The following is a 20,274-nucleotide window of genomic DNA, read 5'->3' on the forward strand; positions in this document are numbered from 1 at the left end:
ATAGTACTAAAAAGTATAATTAAACCCTTAAATAGTACCAAAAAGAAGCTAAAAACTAAATAAATTGAAAAAAAAATAAGCTAAAGGAAATAAGTTAATCTCAAACTCATCCTAAAGTTGGAATGAAAGCTACTACCTATTATTATTATTATGCTATTACTTACGTGAATAAGTTTCACGTAAATGGATTACTATTAAAATCATTTTTACTCTTCGTATTCTATTTGCATGTGCTCTAAATTTATCGACACATATTTGATTTGCCAAATAACAAAAAATATCTAAAGAACTAATTTTGTGTTATATTAAATGACCATTATTAAAATCTTTCACTGACTGGGCTTTATCCATTGGATCAACCAAAACCTTAGATGAGTCATAGAGGAGTTGGTTTCAATTAAATAAGTTTACTTTTGTTATTTTAATATTATGCTCGATTCTTTATTGATTCGTGGTATTCTATTCTATATTTGATGATTTTGTCATGCTTTGCAAAAAAAATATATTAAATATAATACTTTGAATATCAAGTAAAATACCACACAAAAAAAAAAAAAAAAAAAAAAAAAAAAAAAAACCAAATTTGATTTCATATTATGTAATAAACACTACTCTTAATAGAAAAAAGTTACTATAAACACTTTGTTACATGCATTTAAAGTCACAATTTCAGTTAATTTTTTGCATGTGTATAATAAAGTGTGTATTAAACACTATTCACAATACTGTTTTTTGATTTGATAATTTGATTCGTATTAATATCAAGTTTAATGGTTTAGAGTGGAAATCTAAACATCGGTTACAACTTACGATTGCATATAATTTTACTTTTGTTATTTAATATTATGCTTGATTCTTTATTGATTCGTGATTTTCTATATTTGATAGTTTTTTACTGCTTTGAAAAAGAATATTATAAAATAGAAAATCTTTATTACGTACATAATTAATTTGGTCTGTATTAATATCAGCTTTAGAGTTGAAATATATATATATATATATATATATATATATATATATATATCAATTGGGATTGCAAATCAGAACATTGGGTTTGTGTTGTGACAACAGTGAGATTGTAATTTGTACACACCACTGAGATTTCATGGCAGCCCGTGTATTCCCTCCGAAGAAACTCCTAAAAAGCTTTGGCAACTGTTACTTCTTCTCTAGGCCTTTCAACTCTTCTTCTTCCTCTCCCTCTTCCTCTTCCATCTCCATCAACCACAGCACAGAAAAGCTAGAATCCATTATCCAAAAACAACCACCACCACCACCACCACCCACAAACACAGACACTTCTCTCAACCTCCATGATGTTGAGAAGCTATTCTCATCCGTACCAACCACCAAGCTCCTACGAGCCTCAGCCAACCTTCACTTTGCAGCCATGGAGTCTATGGTGGATTTTGGGATGTGGGTCATGAAGTCCAAGCTCATGGACATAGAGGTTTTCAGAGATATCGTGTTGGGTGTTGTGAAGCACACGTTTTATGAGCATTTTTGTGGTGGAGAGGATGCTTTGGCCACCGGAGACACCGTGCGGAGGCTACACCGAGGTGGCGATGGGCTCAGAGTCATGCTTGATTATTCTGTGGAATGTGTCAGTGACAACCAGTCTTGTGATCGGAACTTGGAGGCTTTCCTTCACACTGTTGAGATAGCCAAGTCTCTTCCACCATCTTCTGTAAGCTTTTCCCATTACTTTTTTTCATTTGGGTTTATTTTGCTTCATGAACTTTCTTTTTCTTTATTCTAATTTTTTTACTATTCATTATATAGCTTACTTTGTGGTTGTTTTATTGCTTTGAAAATTGTTTTTTTTTTTTTTTTCCTATCTTTTTATCTTTCTTAAGCATGATTCCTAGTAGAAAAACGTTGACTTTATGTTTGGAGATTAGATGTGAGAGGAAAATGGTGGGTATGATATAATCGATTGTATTTTTTTTTTTTAATTAAATCTCTCAAAAAAGAAAAAGATTGTTGAAATTGAAATAGCAGAGACCTTAGTTTCCTTTGTTGTTGATCTCGTTCATCAAAATTTGTTTATATATATAAATAAAAATAAAACAGAGACACAGCACATGAAAAGAAACAGCACGAGATGAGATAGAAGTAGAACTGAATAGGCATTACATTTTTTAAGTTTTAATGAGAGAGATGATAGATTAAGATTGGGCTCGTAAGTAAAATTAATAAATAAATAAATGAAAGAAAAGGGGTTATGGGTCTGGACCTGTATGTGGGGGCCTCATCGAGCGGCATGTTTATGGTTTGTACTTGAGGCGTGTTGCCAATACTCTGCCTCCTTTGGCTTGTTAGTTGTTTAAGGCAAGTTCCTTTTAACCCCAAAAATAAAAAAATAAAAAAATCCACTCTCACGTGACAAACAAAACTGTGAGGTCCAAAGCTACTGTGGTCAGTTGGTGCCTCCCTGCAGTACTTTAATAGTTTTTTTTTTTTTTTTTGACTAGGTACTTTCAATAGTTTTATGTCTAGACAAAGAGCAATGCTACAAATTTTTTACCATATTTAGTAACAAGTTTTTATTAATTTTTATCTCCACACATGTGAATTCACTTTTTTACTTACGTCAGTCAAATATAAAAAAATTTATCATTTTTTTTTTTTTTTTGTGTTTATAGACTTTCTTCTGGATAAAAAGGAAAGATGTCTAACACCCAAACATCATACCTTGCTTATATGGTTGGCTTGGTTGAATATTATCTCAAAGGATGATGGTTGTTACTGTGATTTAACAATCTGTATGTTTCAATAAGCAGTGTTTTAGGGGCCATTTGATAATATTGTTCTAGTAACGTTATTTAAGTTTTTTAGAAATACATATGGGTGAAAAAGTATTGTGAAAATACATGTTATATTATTTAAACAACAAAAACTGTTGTTTAAACAACCCTACCAAACACCCCCTCAATAACTGAAAACGTGAACTCACGATTTCAATTTATGTTTTAATGATAACACAATATGTTACACATACTTTGTCCTTATCTCAAATGCTATGTGAATTAGATTATTTTTATGTTTTTATGATAACTCATAGTGTGTTACACATACTTCGCCCTTATCTCAAATGCTACGTGAATTAGATGTAAAATAATGATGATTTATTTACAGTAAGCAGTGTTTCAAATCCTCTCAAATACTTTGCCCTTATCTCAAATACTGTGTGGGTATCACCTATTTGGGATGCAACTGTACGTTTCCCCACAATAGGGAAGTGGAATTGCTACAGCCATAGAATGAGTGTCTAATAATAAATCTAATTTTTTTTTTCCCAATAGTTGAGAATAAGAGGAATTGAATGTTAAATGTTTCATACCTACTAAATTAGTGTGTATTTGGAAATCTTGCAGTTTCTGGTAATTTATTTTCATGATATTTATCAAAATGTATAAAAAAAATTGTAACTTTTATGTTAAATGTATAACAAAAAGTTAAAAGCTAGTTATTTTCAAAAAAGTTAGTTTTGTTAAAAAATAAAATAAAAAATATCGAGACAAAAAAAAAAAAAATTTAAGTGCTTTTAATATGGATTATGGATTGTAATCTTTCCATCCTTTGTTATAGACAAATGTGATGAAGCAAGCTAGGGGTGGGATTATCTATGAGTATCACTAGAAGTTTACCTGAAAATTCTTCTTTAAGATGAAAAAAAAAACTGCCAAGTAAAAAACTCTTTTAGGATTAGAAATGTAAAATTTTGCTAATTTGATCAGTAATTTTTAGGGCTAATTTGTAGTTGTTAGTTTGATGTTTGCAATAAAATGTTGCATATACATGCGGATGACTTTGAAGGCAATATTAATTTCTATTGCTTTTCAATGTAACTTGTAGAAATTTATCTACTTGTCTCTTAAAAAGCTTTAATTTAATGTACTAAGGTAACCATTAGATTTGGATATTATAGAAACTTCCGTCTTGTTGAAGGTTGGTTAGATTTGCTAAGAGTCTTATAGTTTAATTAGTAATGTGACCAACAAAGATTTTAGGGTACAAATTACCTTTCTCCAACTATCAAATTATTTAAAATAAATTATAATAAATAAAAAAATGTGTTGCTTGAATTAGTGGATTTTGTTACTTTCTTGTGATATTTGGTTTAACTATGATAACAACATGAAAAATGAACTTCCTTTTTTCCCCCTTTTAACAGGTGAGTTTTGTTATTGTGAAAATATCTGCTATTTGCCCCATGAATTTGCTTGGACGGGTTAGTGACTTGTTAAGATGGCAACACAAGAACCCTTCTTTCAATTTGCCATGGAAGTTGGATACCCTCCCAATTTTGTCTAGTATAAGCCCTACGTATCACACCCTCCATAGGCCAGAACCATTAACATTAGATGAAGAACATGATCTCCAACTAGCACACCAGAGACTATTAAAAATATGCCAAAAATGTTTGGAAGCCAATGTCCCTTTGACGATTGATGCAGAGCATACACCAGTTCAACCTGCCATTGATTACTTTACCTACTCTTCTGCAATTATGTACAACAGAGATGATAACATAATCATGTATGGGACAATTCAAGCTTACTTGAAAGATGCAAAAGAAAGATTGTTGTTAGTAACAAAGGCTGTAGAAAAAATGGGAGTTCCAATGGGGTTCAAACTGGTGAGAGGAGCTTATATGTCATATGAAAGAAAACTAGCTTCATCCTTAGGCTTTGAGTCTCCTATCCACAATAGCATACAAGAAACTCATGCATGCTACAATGACTGTGCTTCTTTCATGCTCGATAAGATTGCCAATGGTCCTGGTGCACTTGTTCTTGCAACTCATAATGTCGAATCAGGTAAAGAATTTGGAACTTTAATTATGTGGAATATAAAAATGTATTCTCAATTTTGAGCATTATATTTAATTCAAGATGTTGATGACAAATAGGGGAAAAAGCAGTGGCAAAAGCACACGATTTAGGTGTTAAAAAGGTAAACCAAAAGCTGGAATTTGCACAACTATATGGAATGTCAGAAGCCCTTTCCTTTGGTTTGAGGAATGCAGGATTTCAAGTTAGTAAGTATATGCCATTTGGCTCCATGGAGATAGTTATACCATACCTTCTGAGGAGAGCTGAAGAGAATAGAGGGCCGTTATCTGCTTTAACCCTTGATAGGCAACTAATAAGGTAAATTTTAGTATTAATGTATGGCATAAAACTTGGATATGATTATGATGTATGTTAACATGGGCTTGATTTTTGTTTGCATGCAGAAAAGAATTGAAGAGAAGATTAAAGGCTACAGTTTTTTAAGGTGTACAAGATGGCTTTGAAGTTTGAACAACACCAAACTCAAATAATGGCCTATATTGTACAAATATTTTTAAAAATAATAATTGATATTTACTTAATGGCATTTATGAAATCTATAATGTGATTGTATGGGGCTGACACTACTACAAGATCTCAAGATCAATCCACAAATGTAAATATATAAACCTTTTGATGAAGAAAACAATACTTTTCTTAGAAAGCAACTTAAGCAAAACAAGAACCCATATTAAAAAAATGTTGATAGGAAACAAGGAGCCTTTCCTTTCTACCTCCACAAATAAATCAACAATGACAAATAATTTTATTTCATGCCCCAAGCAAACTAAGTTAATACTTCTAGAAACCATTTAACAGCACTTCCTTCTAAAAATAATAATAATAAATAACAGCACTTAATTGCAATTTGGTTATTATGTTGTCATCAATACGTCTTTACATAGAAGCAATGTCTGCCCGATTGGATGATTAGAAATTTTTTTTTTTTTTTTTTTGTGGATTTTAATTTCATGATTCAGCCTCCACCTATTATTAAGACAGGAAATGTTATTTGAGTCAGACCTCATTAATACCATACTATTATTAGGATACTATTGTTTTCTCTTAAATAAAAAGTTATGATCTAGACAAATAAGAGTGAAAGGGAGAAGATTTTTTTTTTTTTTATTTATTAAAGGGAGAAGAATTGTTATTTGAGTTAGAACTCATTATGAGATACAGTCATTTTCTTGAAAATAAAAGTTCGTATCTATATAAATAAAGAGTGACTTATCCTCTTCTAGAACCTTATACTCATGGATTCCCAAAAAATTAAAAAAAAATTTAAAAAAAAAAAAAAAACAAAACAAAACAAAACAAAACAAACTAAACTTTATACTCATATATATTACAACATCATGAGGCCTCAATAAGTGACTATGAAGCCCCAAGAGGGGTGGCCCAACGGTGTGGGATCCCGCGTGCATACTCATGGTCCCTTGTTCGAGTCGTGGCGGGTACCATGTGGAGGGGGATTTTCATGGCATGCATTGCGCCCCACACTCTGGCTCTCTTGGGGTGTTAAGGTGAGGTTTGTGATGCCTTAGTCATAGTAACTATGGCTCAATCCAACATTCCCTAGCGGGAAAGTATCCCTATTAAGTCACGCCTTGAGGGGTAAGTCACATATGGTCGCCCCCGCCCCCCTTATTTATTCATCAAAAAAAAAAAAAAAAAAAAAAAGGAAGGTGACTATGAATTTTCTTGCTAATTGCAATAAAAATAGTGTGTCAACTGTCAACCACACGTAATATATTACATGGTTTTAGTGGTTGTCAAAATCACACCAAGTGGAATCCCAACAAGCTGGGAGTGGGAGATCATCATAGGTTTTGTCAAAGGTAATCTAGGGCACGACACTTGGAAAAAACATGACCTTTCAATTCAACCTCCACTCATCAAATCCCATCTTTCCCACAAGACAAAATAAGCCATTTAGAGATTCCATTGGCCTCTTTAACACTTTTTTTCCCAATTGGATCCCAAAGCTAGCAGCCTCCACATTTGCTGATGCTGTTAAAGTGAAGATACTGTATGATATTTCCCACTAAAAACATGGTCCATGACTCCATGTGGGTGCTTGTTGATGTAATACAAGATTCCATGAATCTGTGACTTCATGCATGTAAGGACCTTATGGCTTTGTCCTCTTCCTAGAAGATAATTAGCAACAGTCAAGATATTAATACTAGCAGTTGTTTATTGTTCAAAACTTAGATTAAAAAATTAAGTAATGTTATTGACAAGTTGTGACTAGTGCAACATCACTTGTACATAGACCCTCTACATACACCACTTTTATTGTGCACCAATCACAATAGACTACCTCAACAATTGTGGAAAATTTGTGAAATTTTTTGTTCTTATTGGGGAAAAAAACTGATACAAAAGCTTGAAAGGTCACATAATAACTGGCTAAAGCTCTGGCAAAAATTTCCTAAAGACCAAAAGGGGAGACTGATCTTTTGGATTGTCTGAACTCCGAGCCCAAACATCATGGCCACTTAAAATGAGACATCCTTTGAGCATATATGTAGGCTGAACGTGTTTCTATGTGAGTATATATATTTATAGATGGCCTATTGGTCCAATGTAAACTGAGGGACTGAATCTTAAGAGGTCTGTAGTTCAAAATTCCAAGGAAGCTCCAATGATACCAGGTTGAGATTGAGCAGTACCAAATGTCAATCAATGCAGAACGGGTTTCTGGGGTTTTATTGTTCGGCAAACAAAGAAAAAAAAAAGGTGCACTGATTGTTTTCGAGGTCAAATAAAGTTTGGCCTATTTATTGTAATTTAACTCAAGGCTTTGATTCATTTATGGAGAAAGTAGAGTGAAAAAGAAGCAGGAAATGGAAGCAGTATGGAGAGAAGTTGTCCCTACTGGACAGCTAGCAAACACACCAGAAATCTTCTAGACCCATGAATCCCAAAAGACCAGTTTACACTTTATGCAGCAGTGACAATGAGACAATCCGCAAGGTTGGAATAAGGTTTGCCTGAAGACTTAAATATTTACACATGGAAGTTTCAACCATTGTGACAAAAGCATGCACTAGCTTCAAAAGTAAAAACCCAATAATGGCAGTGAATCAAAGCCTCCCACCATGGAGCGCCATTCCTCCCCTCAAGAGAGCTTTATTAAGATTATGTTGATGTAGAAAATGAGGAAGAAGCAAGGCTGCCTATCAGTTATCACAAGGACCATAAGGCAGAATGTTTCAAGCATGGACAAAAATCATTAAACCAATGTCAAAGCAATTGGAGCATTGGAGAGGGATGGAACAGAGTCATAATGGAGTGTGATACTGCTATTGTGATTGAAGCAGTCACTCCCAAAGAAGGATGCAATATATAATTGGACTATCATTTCCATTGTAGATGGTATTAGAATATGTTACACATTTAGTTGTATGTTTAGTTAGGAAGTTAAAAGATGTGAAGACAGTGCAGCACAGAGCAGTCCCTTCTCTGGTGTGTTGAAAATCCATCTCAATTCCCATGCCCCTGCAAAGAGTTCTTGTTTCTGATGCATCTAATCTATCTTTTGGATCAATCTAATTTACAAAAATAACAATAGAAGACTATTTCTCCAATTCTGTTGGTGCTAGGAGCTGTTGAGATGTTTTGTTGGATGCAACCTTAGGTGTTGTAATGAAGAGGATGTCTATTGATCAACAAATTTTAGGTGAGAAAAAATATTATATACTAGCACAGATTTTAAGTGAAAGCAACTGATCAAAAGAAAGGGGTAAATGATCTAGGCCTTGGCAAGTCAGCATAACATATTTATCATTGACTCTTAACACCAATAGAAGTCACAAAGACTATTAAACCACTAACTTGCTAGACTTGCGCAAAACTTGAAAGTTCTCATCCCACATAAAATTAAATCTGAAATTAGAATTAAGGTTAGAGCCCTTGTTCAGTACCAATTAACATGCTATAGACCAATTATAATGTCTATTAATGAACATTTAAGACAAAAATGTTACACATTTAACAGTTATAACAGACCAGATATTTAAATGCCAAAGCAAACTACATCTTCAAGAACATGTTAGCTACGCGAAATTATCAGTTTAATCACTAAAAATTGAATCACTACAGTTAAAAAGATTCTCAGTCTACCAATGATGACAGTTATAAGCATTCACCCACAGTAAATGGAAAAGCAGAAAATCATTTGCATTTATTATAATGAATATTTCTCTCTAGCAGAAGATTACAAATAGAGATGAGAATTTGTAACACATTCAAAAATTATATAACCTGAAGAATGTCAAGGTGAGAACAAGATGAAAACATACTTAGCTAAGAGTTTGATAGCCTAGAGGACCTTGCAGTCCATTCTGTCGGGTGTCATTCCTTCCCACCAGAGCAGGCATCCAGGGGAACAGTTTGCCAAGTTCCTTGCTTAGTGTACCGGGCCTCAGCTGCTTATCATTGATTCCAAATTTTGCTCTTTCAATAGCCTCCATTATATCTTCCCTTGTCACAGTTTCACTGCCTGCAAAACCCAGAAGACATTATATTTTCATTTATTGGTCCAATATTCACTAAGAAGACCAAATAAAAATAAATAAATAAATAACAACACTGAGAAAGATGAAAGAAAGGGAGGGGGGAAGGAAGGGGAGGGCTGCTCTAATGAAATTGAAGGTGTTTACTTCAACCTCACCTCTACGAGCAGCAAGTAATGCAGCTTCATTGACAATGTTGGCAAGATCAGCACCTACAAAACCTGGAGTCAGGGAAGCAACTAGATCACAGATAAGATGTACGTCTTCCTCTAGAGGAACTCCTCTCAAATGTACAGCCAATATCTTTTTCCTTCCTTCATCATCTGGTTCTCCTACAAGTACTTTTCTTGAGAAGCGACCAGGCCTACAGAGAGCTGGATCCAATGCTTCAGGCCTATTAGTGGCTGCAATAACAACTACTTTCATGTCTGACTCAAATCCATCCATTTCTGTCAGCAACTACAGAAGAAGAAACAGTTTTAAAATCCAATTAAATATATATATATATATATATATATATATCCACAAAGAATTCATAATAAAAATATAGTTTTATTATTGTAAATAGAAATGACCCAACAATCCTGATAAACAATAAAAATATGCTAAAAAAGCAGTAGTCTCTGGACAGGGGAGAAAAAACAAGATGTTTGGAAGGGATGAATTATGTCTCAACAAAAAAGCACTAAAATCTAGATACTTTTTTTTGAATTAATAATAAAAGCAATTCAATTCCTTTTTTTTTTTTTTCTTTTCTTTTTGGATAATTCATTAGGTTTGAAAATTGTTCAAATTTTTTGCATAACATCAACCTCATGCTCTATAAAATGAAACTACATACTAATAATCTAGGATGCATGGATACTCCATTTTTGCTCACATACCAGTATTCGACACGTATCATACCGGTATCATACTAGATACATCTAAGATACATACCCAGTCTTTTTCCTCTCTTTTTTTAAAGTGCCAATACATCTACGATACACCCATGACATGACTTGAATACCGTTGTAATCCAACCCCCGATAATGAGAGATAGCACAAACTTGTAAGAATTTTAATTTATATTTTTATATATTGGTTTCAATGTCGAACACTTGTCTAGTTATCTTTTATTTACTCCTTTGGATCTTGGTTTGTAATCTAAACATCATTTAATGGCCATGGATTCACTTTATTATCCATTATTGCTCTTAAATTGATATATGTACCCGTATCATATCCATACCTGTATACATACGCATACATCTTAGCTAATAATGCAAAAAGCCACCTGAAATAAGATGAAATTTTAAATTAAACTGAATGAGTGCAAGATATGCTAGTAGATTTAGATCTTACCTGGTTTAGTGTTTGGTCACGTTCATCATTAAAACTTCTACCGCGCTTGCCCCCAACTGCATCAAGTTCATCAATGAATATGATTGAAGGAGCACACTTCCTTGCCACATTAAAAAGGTCTCGTATGCGAGCTGCTCCTCTTCCAACAAACATTTCCACAAACTCACTTGCAGAAACAGTGAAAAATGGCACTCCAGCTTCTCCAGCCACTGCACGGGCCAGTAATGTTTTTCCTGTTCCAGGAGGGCCCACAAGCAATACACCTCTAGGTAATTTTGCTCCTAGCTTTCCATAGTTAACAGCTCCTTGCAGGCATGAAACTATCTATAAACATGAACTGTGTCAATAAATACTGAAAAAAGAAAATTACATGTGTAGTAACAAGAGAGATCCAGTGCACTTAGTTCAAAAAACTTCTCTTAGACAAGAAACAATAGCTTTCAAGCAATTTCAGCAATAAAAGCACAAAAAAGAGATTGGATCATATCTACCATCATTCTTTTTCTAGTCGACCAGTTTTATACAAATGAAGAAGCTTCAACAGAACATCAATAACAATATACAAGCAAGCCAAAGGTCCAGCACCATGTATAAAAACCTTGCTGCATGTCTGGGGCAATAGATGAGGAGAAAATTCAAATTCAAATTTGCATTACCCACACATATATATACTGATGGCCCATTAAAATCACAACAGGAAACAGGTGTTCAACAATTTCCCCAATTCTTGCCCCAAAAAAATAAATAAAGGCCAATGGGACGGATGAAATGTTAGATTTATTTTTTCTATCCTACCATATACCCCAAAGAAAACTTATCCATCATTTATAAGCACCAAGAGGTGAGCACTTTTCAACTTAAAATTTTAACCATATTTTTTAGTGCTGAGGCCCATTTATTTTTTACTCCATATATATGTGTCTCTTAAAACTTATTTTTGAATCGGTGTTGTCTCTACTGCACTGCACATAACTTTAGAGCATTTTTTTTGTTCCTTTTTAAAAAAAAAAAAGTAAACAACCCTTTAAAAAGAGCGCAAAAAGTGGCACAACCATAGTACAGAGGAAGTATACAAGAGGGAGAGCCAGAAAATTCAAATTCTAGAACTTAGAAAGGCTCTTTTCTGATTTATGTTTAGATGTTATACTTACACATAAGTCTCATTGTTGAACCAAGGTATTTACGCATGTTTTGGTAAATCTACCCATAGTTTTAAAATTTCTATGGTGTGAATCCTGCAATTTAATGAAATCTTACCACAAACAATCCAAATTGTTCAAGTCTTAACTAGGGAAATTTTGTCAACATGAGGTATCTCCTTCATCTCAAAAAACATTATTGCTCATCAGGAAAACTATTCAAGTCCTATGCCTATATCCTTTGAAGATTGAAAAGAAAAAATAATCTTGAATCTAGAGCTTTAAAATTCATTTTCATCTCAAGCTGTACTATGGATTTAACTAAACCCCCATTTACCATTTTTCAAGTAAAATTTTGAAGTTGACCATTTATGACCTTAACATATCCTTTTCCTATTTCATTGTCTTATTTTGTAGATGGGTTCAAATAAAAAATAAAAGAATCAGGAGCATTGTACACATTACACAAATGGATCTATGTTAGCCTGGGCAATGTCGTTTGAAACAGTGAACTTGAAATTTTAGAGCATACTGAATTACTGCATTAAACAATTTGCTATGCATTAGCACACACACAGACAATGTAGCAATAAAATTAATACCAAAAACAAAAAAACAAAATGCAAGTTATAATGTGAACAAGAAATGTAAGTTTAAAATAAATCACCAACTTTTCTCCTTAAATAATACTTACCACTAATGAATATGACAGCATTTTGCTGGTTTAGATTATGTGGTTTCAGGCTGTCCAAAGTCAGCATGAAGTTTGACTAAGAATCTAGAATTTGATGAGGTGGTTTGTTAGGGCATCTATGGATATTAAAAGAGATCATCCCCATTCAAGATGATGATCTCTAGTTTAAAAAACAAAAAAAAACAAAAAAAAAAAAGAAGATGAAAATCTCTACAAATTGTTTCATATTTAATTTAAGGAAAAAAAAATTACTTTGTAGTGAGCATCATCATGACTGGGGCATTGTGAAATTGGCAGCACAAAATTAAGAGTAAAGTTTTAAATGTCAGCATTCCATAAACTGCTTATAAAATCAGTTTCAATGGTGCCTCAATGCCAAAGAAGATAATCAACTGAGCACCTATTTGGGAGGGCAATTAAACCACACCTTTTGAAAGTAAAGCTTTTTTAAAGACTTAATTTTTCCAGGCATTGAGTCCACATCCACTAGTCAGTGTTTTCCTTTGCAAAGGATCTCCATGATTATATGAGGAACCAATCCTATAAACACCCAGGTTCTTATTACAATTTTATGATCTGTTTTGCAATTTACAATTAAGAACTACCAGCCTGGTTCCTAGGAGACCAATTGCAGTAAAATAGTGTGACTATTGCAAGGAGAGGGGGGGGGGGGGGTGGGGGGTGGAATTTCTGGAGTTTCCGATTGGTCCTTAAACTGGCTCTACTACCTTAACAAGCTAACTCTGCCTCCCTGATTCATTTTAATAACAGCCAGAGACATATTCAAATGCTAGGAGTTAATACATTAAATTTAAGAATAAAAGTAAAAATAATGTACCAACATGGAACTGCATCTTTTCAGTTTGGACATGCATGAAAAACTGAATCTGAAGGATTGAAGTATTACATAATCAAAGTTTCTTATCTAAACTTCACAGTCAAAGAATATTGAGATATTTCATTCTGGTTTCTACAATTTAATTATTTATATGAACAATGTCAAATAGAGTAAACTATCAGTACAGCAGTACTTTGGTAGCACCACACGTTAACTCTTTATACTTTTGAGCTTCTTTTATTTTATTTTTTTTTTCATTTTGGTATTAACTAATCTCAAAAGATACACGCAACTTTTAAATACATATCAAATAATCTCTGAAATTCTAGAGGCCAAAAAGTGAATCATGAGTAAGAGCTTATATATTGGGGTTTTTTTTCTAGCTTTTTGGGAGCATATATTAGTTTCAACCACTAGCCTGGGTTTAAATCCAGGGGCTGCATCCCCTGTTTACTTAGCAAAAAAAAAAAAAAAAAAGCCAGAAACTTCTAAGATTAAGAAAAAATCCACATCATACCTTGCCATCTTCAACTTTATACAAGTAACCAATGCAACAATGTCTTATCAAATACAAAAATCAAAAGTCTGAACATGAATCAAGGACAACATTTATGCATTAGATCTAACTTCAAGGAAGAAATTTTACCTCCATAAGCTCCACCTTGGCAGCATCAACACCCTCCACATCATCAAACCCAACCATCTGATTATTTGGTTGCCGCTTTCTTGCTGGGCTATTCGCAGCAGAGAGTTGCCGATAAAGAAGCCACATCAAAGGAATCAGAGGAATCCATAAAGATATAATAGTTATCAAAGTCCTCCTCATCAACGCCAACACTGATTGAGGGGCCGAGCTATATGTAATTCCCTTCTCTCTCATCAAACTAAGGAGAAACTTCTCATCATGATCAATTTTTCTCGTTGAATACTGCCACTCAGGCTTAGAAGCTCGAGTTCTAGAGAATTTTTTCAATATGCTCAAATTCAGTGCTTTGCCAGTTTTTGAACCATCATCTGTTGCAACCTTATCAGCTTCATTCTCAGTTGCAACATTTATTACTGGTGATTCCTCATTTGATGTTTGAGTACTCGCAACACTTTGCAAGTCAGTATTGTAAAATATACGACGAGATCCCTCTTCAAGTAAAACCTTCGTAACAGATCCATTTTGAAGGCTCAATATCAAGTTGGAATATGGAACAATTGTTGGAGCCGGCAATGCCGTTAATTTCACTAACAAATAGCACAACCCCAATGCAATAGAAATTGATAAAAGAGCCACTCGTCTCAAATTCTTCCGCAAAAATGTTTTAACTTCATTCAACATTGAGCTAATCAAAACTTTTTTAAGTCTTATACGTAATAACCTTAACCTCGGGCGTAATCTTAATGAAAACTCCCTTCTAAATCTTAAATACCCATTCTCTCTTTCACCCAAGTGGGTCTGTTTATCTCCAGTGTTTCCACTCCTAAGTGGCACAATTCCATTGTTACAAGACAACAACCCACGTTGAGATTTACAACAATTATAAAACCCCAATCCACTTTTCCCATTAATTATTGAACTAAGCTTACTGTTCCAGGACAACCCATGTAGAGATTTGCAACATATAGAGAACCCCAGAGAGGGCAATACAAATGAACTACAACAAAAACCTCTATACCTAACCAAAGACTTGGTTTTTCCACAATGAACTCCCAATTTCTCTTGAGAAATGAGAAACCCAGTATTGTAAACAACAGGAAAACAAGCCATGTATATGTCTGTTTACACAGAAATAGCCATCTATGATCTATCAAACTAACTGTATGAACTTAATGTATGAGTTTCTTCCAGCATTGAAACCAGAATAAACCAGAGACCAATGTTTGAATATTCGAAAAACAAGAAACTGTTAAAAGAGAAACACTTGGTAGAACCTGGAGCTATGAATATCAATATGATAGACCCAGCAAAGTGGATAGCTATATGGATATTACCTGGTTCTATCAACTTCTAGCTGAGAAATGGGATTTTGTTTAACTGGGTCAGTTCGGGGAAGATAAGAAACAGTGTGGGCTTTCACCTTTTAGATCTTATACTAATATTTAGCCGTAAATTGTGGGGAGGGGCTTATAGTCACTGCTGAACAATTTGTGTAAACCTTAACATGTGAACCTTGAACAATGATAAAAAAACGGGTGAACCTTGAATAAGGAAAAGATAAATATCTGGTTCCGAGGAAGATTTTTTTTTTTTTTAATGAATGAGAAAGATTTAAAATAAATATATATATATATATATATATATAAAATTTGAACCATAAATGTCCTTGTTAGAAATAGTTAGGAAAGGTCAACCAAATTTCTGTAAAGATAGTTTTTCACATTTTCTAATATTTTGTAGCACAAAAAAAATTAGTCAATGGAAAATTATTTTTGGTCAATGGAAAACCCTAATAAAAATAAGGCCTATTTTCTATATATTGTTTTCCAAAAAAAATTTTTGGAAAACAATCTATCTCATGCGTTGCATCTCCTATAAATATTATTTTCGTCTATACTGTGGGAAGCATAATTTTTTGACGTCTTCTCTCTCTCGTGGTAAGCTTTCTCACTTTTTTTTTCTTCCCTTTACTTTTTCCATCCTTACGCTCTCACTGTCAAGAACTCTGGTCTATCCTCTTCCCATAGATCTCTCTCTCTAACTGTCTCTCTTTTCTCTTTTCTCCATGTTTCTCTTTTTTTTTCTGTAACACAATTCTCTGATTAGATTTTTTTTTTTCCTTCACTGATTGGTCAATAGCTCCAACTTGTAAAGGAAAACAAATTTGCAGTGGTAATTATTTCATTCATCTCTACCAAAATCTCAATTCTTTGTTTTGAATTTCAAGCTTAATTTTCTTTTTTCTCTAAGAAATTTTTAGTTTGGTGGATTTTAGGAAAAAATTACCATTTTTGGTACATAAAGTGCAAAAAATAAATAAATAAATAATAAAAGAAGAAGAAGAAGAAATAATGGATAAAGTAAAATATGAAAATTTTAAACATAGTACCAATATTACTCTAAATTGCTTTTACATGAGACAATTTTTACCGTGGACTAATAATATTGTTATATAATAAATGATAATTGTTTAGAAGAATTGCATTTGTTGACAGGTACTTTTTTTGTTGGCAAATACTTTATGCAGTGATGATATATTATGCAGATACATTATGTCAATACATAATTTAAAGTAATATTGAAGACTTGTGGTTAACCATAGTAGATAATTAGTATACCGACAAAAAGAGTAGACAATTAAAAGTTATTATTATTTATACTTATTAAAAATGTATTCCCCTGTCAAATTTATATGTATATGTATGTGTAAGTACATACGTACGTACGTTACTGTCTATATATATATATATAAGCAAGATGAATAGTAGAGATTGATAGGGAAGTGGAAAATTAGTCCCAACTCCAGTTCGTCCAAAGGGATCGTCCACATCCAATAGAGCAAGCAAGACCAAGAATCACTCCAGAAGAAGAAAAGATGTTCATGGACGATAATATTGCTCTTGAACAATGAAGTCTCCCATGGACCATAAACTCGTCCATGAAGGCTGTCCATGGATGATTATCATACGTCCAGGGATGACCAAATTGTCATACACTGGACAGACGAATGCGCAACACTTAGGAAACTTTCGACTCTTTGTAGCGGTTACTAAACTCGTAACTATCGCCATGAATCCCCCGAATGAGTTAACTTCCATTAGTGGTTACAACTTTAGTAGCCGTTGAGGAAGTTATCTCCGAACTCATTGGCTTCCACAAATCTTGGGGAGGTTATTGGACAAATAACCGTCCCCAGGGTCTCTATATAAAGGACCGATCTGAACCATATGAAGGTAAGAACATTCTGAGACTTGACTCCCAAAAAGTTGGAACTTCATTCCTGTGAGAGACTAACTTTGCCATCGGAGGGGGTTTGGCCGGTCTTCTCCGGTCCCCTTTTTGACAGCGTGTTTGCTTTTGTAGGCCTTCCACCGTTTAGTAGCCCACCAAAGTCAGAGCATCCACCTTACTGATTCTAAACGGTATCAGAGATCATTAAAATTTGACAACTAATTAATTTTGATTGTATCTATTGTCAAAATTTTAGTATGAAAACCAAATCCATTCTTAGTTTTTTATTTATAATGATTACATTAGTTGGTTTACATAATACAAATGTTTTAACTTATATAAGAAATTTTTTTAAAAAAATTGCATACCAAACACCAGAAAACATTCTCAAGCTCATTTTCAAGGTCGTTATCAAACACTAGAAAATGAGATGGTTTTCTAGAAAATGCCTTTTGGAAAATGAACAATTTTTCAGAAAACATTAATGCTGAAACAAACAAAAGGTTTTTAGTAAGAATTGGAATTCATAAATAATATTTGTTGTTTGACCTTTATCACTAGGTCAAGAGACTCAAGATTGACAAGATATTTTATAAGTTAAGTTAACTAAAACCTATTATGAGTTATGACAATTATAGTTTGATAATTGTTAAGAGTAAATTATACATTTGGTTCAAAAAATCTAGGCAAATTAGTTACAAGTTACAATGGAGAGGGTTGTTTTGAATCCTAAATATCTTTATTGGAAATATTAAAAAATGCCAACTAATTGAACTATAAAGTTTAGTAAGAAATTTAAAGGATTTGATAAATAATCATTGTTGTGTGACCTTTATCACTAGGTCAAGAGACTCAAGATTGACAAGATAGTTTGTATGTTAAGTTAACTAGAATTTACCATGAAAATTCTAGTTTGATAATTGTTAGAGTAAATAATTCATTTGGTTCAAAACATTTAGGTAAATATAATATTGGTCCTTTAAATTTAAAGTTTGAATTTGGTCCCTAAACTTTCAAAAAGAGACTAAATTCATTTCTAAAATTTATGGTTAGTTCAATTTTAGGCCTTTAAATATGCAGATGGTTCATTTTTAGTCCATTAAATGTGGGATTTGTTTGATCTTTTTTTTTTTTTTATGAATATTTTATTTTTTTTGATGAATTGATTGATTGATTCGATCTTTTGGGAAATGTTCTATTTGGTCCCCAAAAAATGGGTATCTCAATATCCGTTACTTATGTAAACAAAACATAAATAAATATAATATATATATATATATATATATATATATGCCAATACTAAATTGTTCTATTTTTGGAAACTTCGAGTATCTATTTGAAAATTTTAAAATCAAAATTGAACTTACACCAAATTTCAAAGGACCAAAAGCCCAATTTATCTTAATTACTAATTACATGACAAATCTTGGTGATCTACCTTGGAATTGGCTTTGATTTATTTATGCTTAAAACGGTTTCATTTTCATGTTGTTTGTGTGCTATTTTGTAATGTAATTGTTGAGTAGCGCCTACCAAAGGACTTGGTGAGATATGAAGGTCCGACTCCCCTCCAATTTATAAAACCCTCTCATTCTCTCCCATTTTTATTTATATGGACAACGCATAGCAAATAATCAATCATCAATCAATCAATCAATATCAATATTTTTTTTGAGAGATAATTACAACATGCTACTAACCCTGCATCTCAAATCTTTTCCCTCCTAGACCCCCAAGCACTTTGTGCATGGGGAGGTGCTAATTCAGCAAAGACCTCATGTGAGAGTGCATAAGTTCCTGCCAAGTGGCGCATTGTATGACATTATTTTCATTTGGGCTTCCACCTCATCGAAATTTAGCATTTATGTCAAACTATTAAGTAATGTTATATGCATTTATTTCAATGTATTAATAAAATTTGTATACATTGGATACATACGGATGGATTTAAAAAGTCATGGGAAAGGTAGGAATTAAGAAAAATTTTCAATTTTCTGCGTAAGATTAACTTCAATGCATAATTGCATGAGTTAGATTCAATGAATTGGGTAATATGATTATTTGTCTCCACATTTGTCGAATATAAATCCCAATTTCTTTTGGACTTAAAAATTAAACTTCCATAATTTCTCTAACAATATCTTTGGTTCCCTTTCTGAGAGATATGTTAACTTTCAAAATATTATGTTTGTCTTTAATATTTTGTTTAGATTTTATGTATTCGTTTTTATTCATGTAGCATTGTAATGTGTTTAGGTTGGTTTTTTCATATTATGTGCCAATTAGATATTTGGTTTTTTGTATGATGCATATACTTGGTAAGGGTTTGTAGTATATTTGATGTTTTGACTGCTTCTAGTTCAATTAAAATTTGAAGGTTAAATTGTGATATTATTGCGTCACTATAGCATTATTGTTTCTGTTGTTGTATCATGAAATTCTTACAGTTTTTATAGCTAATTGATTAAGATATCATTCTTTCAATTTTCACCCTATTATAATTACAATCTTAGAAAATCAAACTTTTTCTTCAATTAAAATATTAACGGGCCTTAATTTTATCTCTCATATCTATTCCGAAACTAAAGAAAAGCTACTTTCACTGACATAAAAATTTTAGATGTTGATATAGTGGAGATAGAGACTTTAGTGGCATAAAAAATGTAGAAAATAACACTATAGAATCTATATAGAAAGCACAAATCATACAAGAAAGACACCTAGAAACCACCAGTTTTGTACATGACAATGTGAACGTGATTTGGTGATATTTGTTAGTTGCATGAATTAGAGAATTTTTTCCCCAATGTATTTAGTTTGAATTTAGTTTTATTAGAAAACTTCATAGACTAACTACTAACAATAATAGTATTCATGAAATCAATGGATCATGAATACTATTATTAGTTTTCCTTTGATGTGAGTTTGATTCTTGGCAAAGTTTGATGTGTCCAACTGAATTTGCCACGTTATTCATGTATTTATGAAATGTGTGTTAGACTAGTGATATTGTGTCATTCA

General features: G+C 32.8%; 2 protein-coding genes across 5 annotated transcripts; one reads left to right on the forward strand and one right to left on the reverse strand.

Moving 5' to 3' along the window:
* The first annotated feature begins 1,027 nt into the window (after positions 1 to 1,027).
* Positions 1,028 to 5,385, forward strand: LOC126713984 (proline dehydrogenase 2, mitochondrial-like). Its single transcript, XM_050413959.1, has 4 exons — positions 1,028 to 1,687; positions 4,178 to 4,823; positions 4,916 to 5,156; positions 5,243 to 5,385. Exons 1-4 carry the CDS (start codon positions 1,106 to 1,108, stop codon positions 5,280 to 5,282), a joined length of 1,509 nt encoding a protein of 502 aa, XP_050269916.1. The 5' UTR covers positions 1,028 to 1,105; the 3' UTR covers positions 5,283 to 5,385.
* A 1,142-nt stretch (positions 5,386 to 6,527) lies between these two features.
* Positions 6,528 to 15,554, reverse strand: LOC126713985 (probable inactive ATP-dependent zinc metalloprotease FTSHI 3, chloroplastic). Of its 4 annotated transcripts, none has more exons than XM_050413961.1 (5): positions 14,023 to 15,554; positions 10,706 to 11,029; positions 9,520 to 9,820; positions 9,149 to 9,348; positions 6,528 to 6,987 (listed from the first exon to the last, which is right to left on the reverse strand). In XM_050413961.1, the coding sequence occupies exons 1-4, from the start codon at positions 15,130 to 15,132 to the stop codon at positions 9,149 to 9,151; spliced, it is 1,935 nt and encodes a 644-aa protein (XP_050269918.1). In that variant the 5' UTR covers positions 15,133 to 15,554; the 3' UTR covers positions 6,528 to 6,987. The 4 variants fall into 4 exon arrangements, with proteins under 4 accessions (XP_050269918.1, XP_050269917.1, XP_050269920.1 ...); XM_050413960.1 differs by having other exon boundaries at positions 6,528 to 6,991; XM_050413963.1 differs by lacking the exon at positions 6,528 to 6,987 and adding an exon at positions 7,095 to 8,345.
* Between the last annotated feature and the right edge of the window lie 4,720 nt (positions 15,555 to 20,274).

Source organism: Quercus robur, chromosome 2 (assembly GCF_932294415.1).
Source record: "Quercus robur chromosome 2, dhQueRobu3.1, whole genome shotgun sequence".
NCBI lineage: Eukaryota > Viridiplantae > Streptophyta > Magnoliopsida > Fagales > Fagaceae > Quercus > Quercus robur.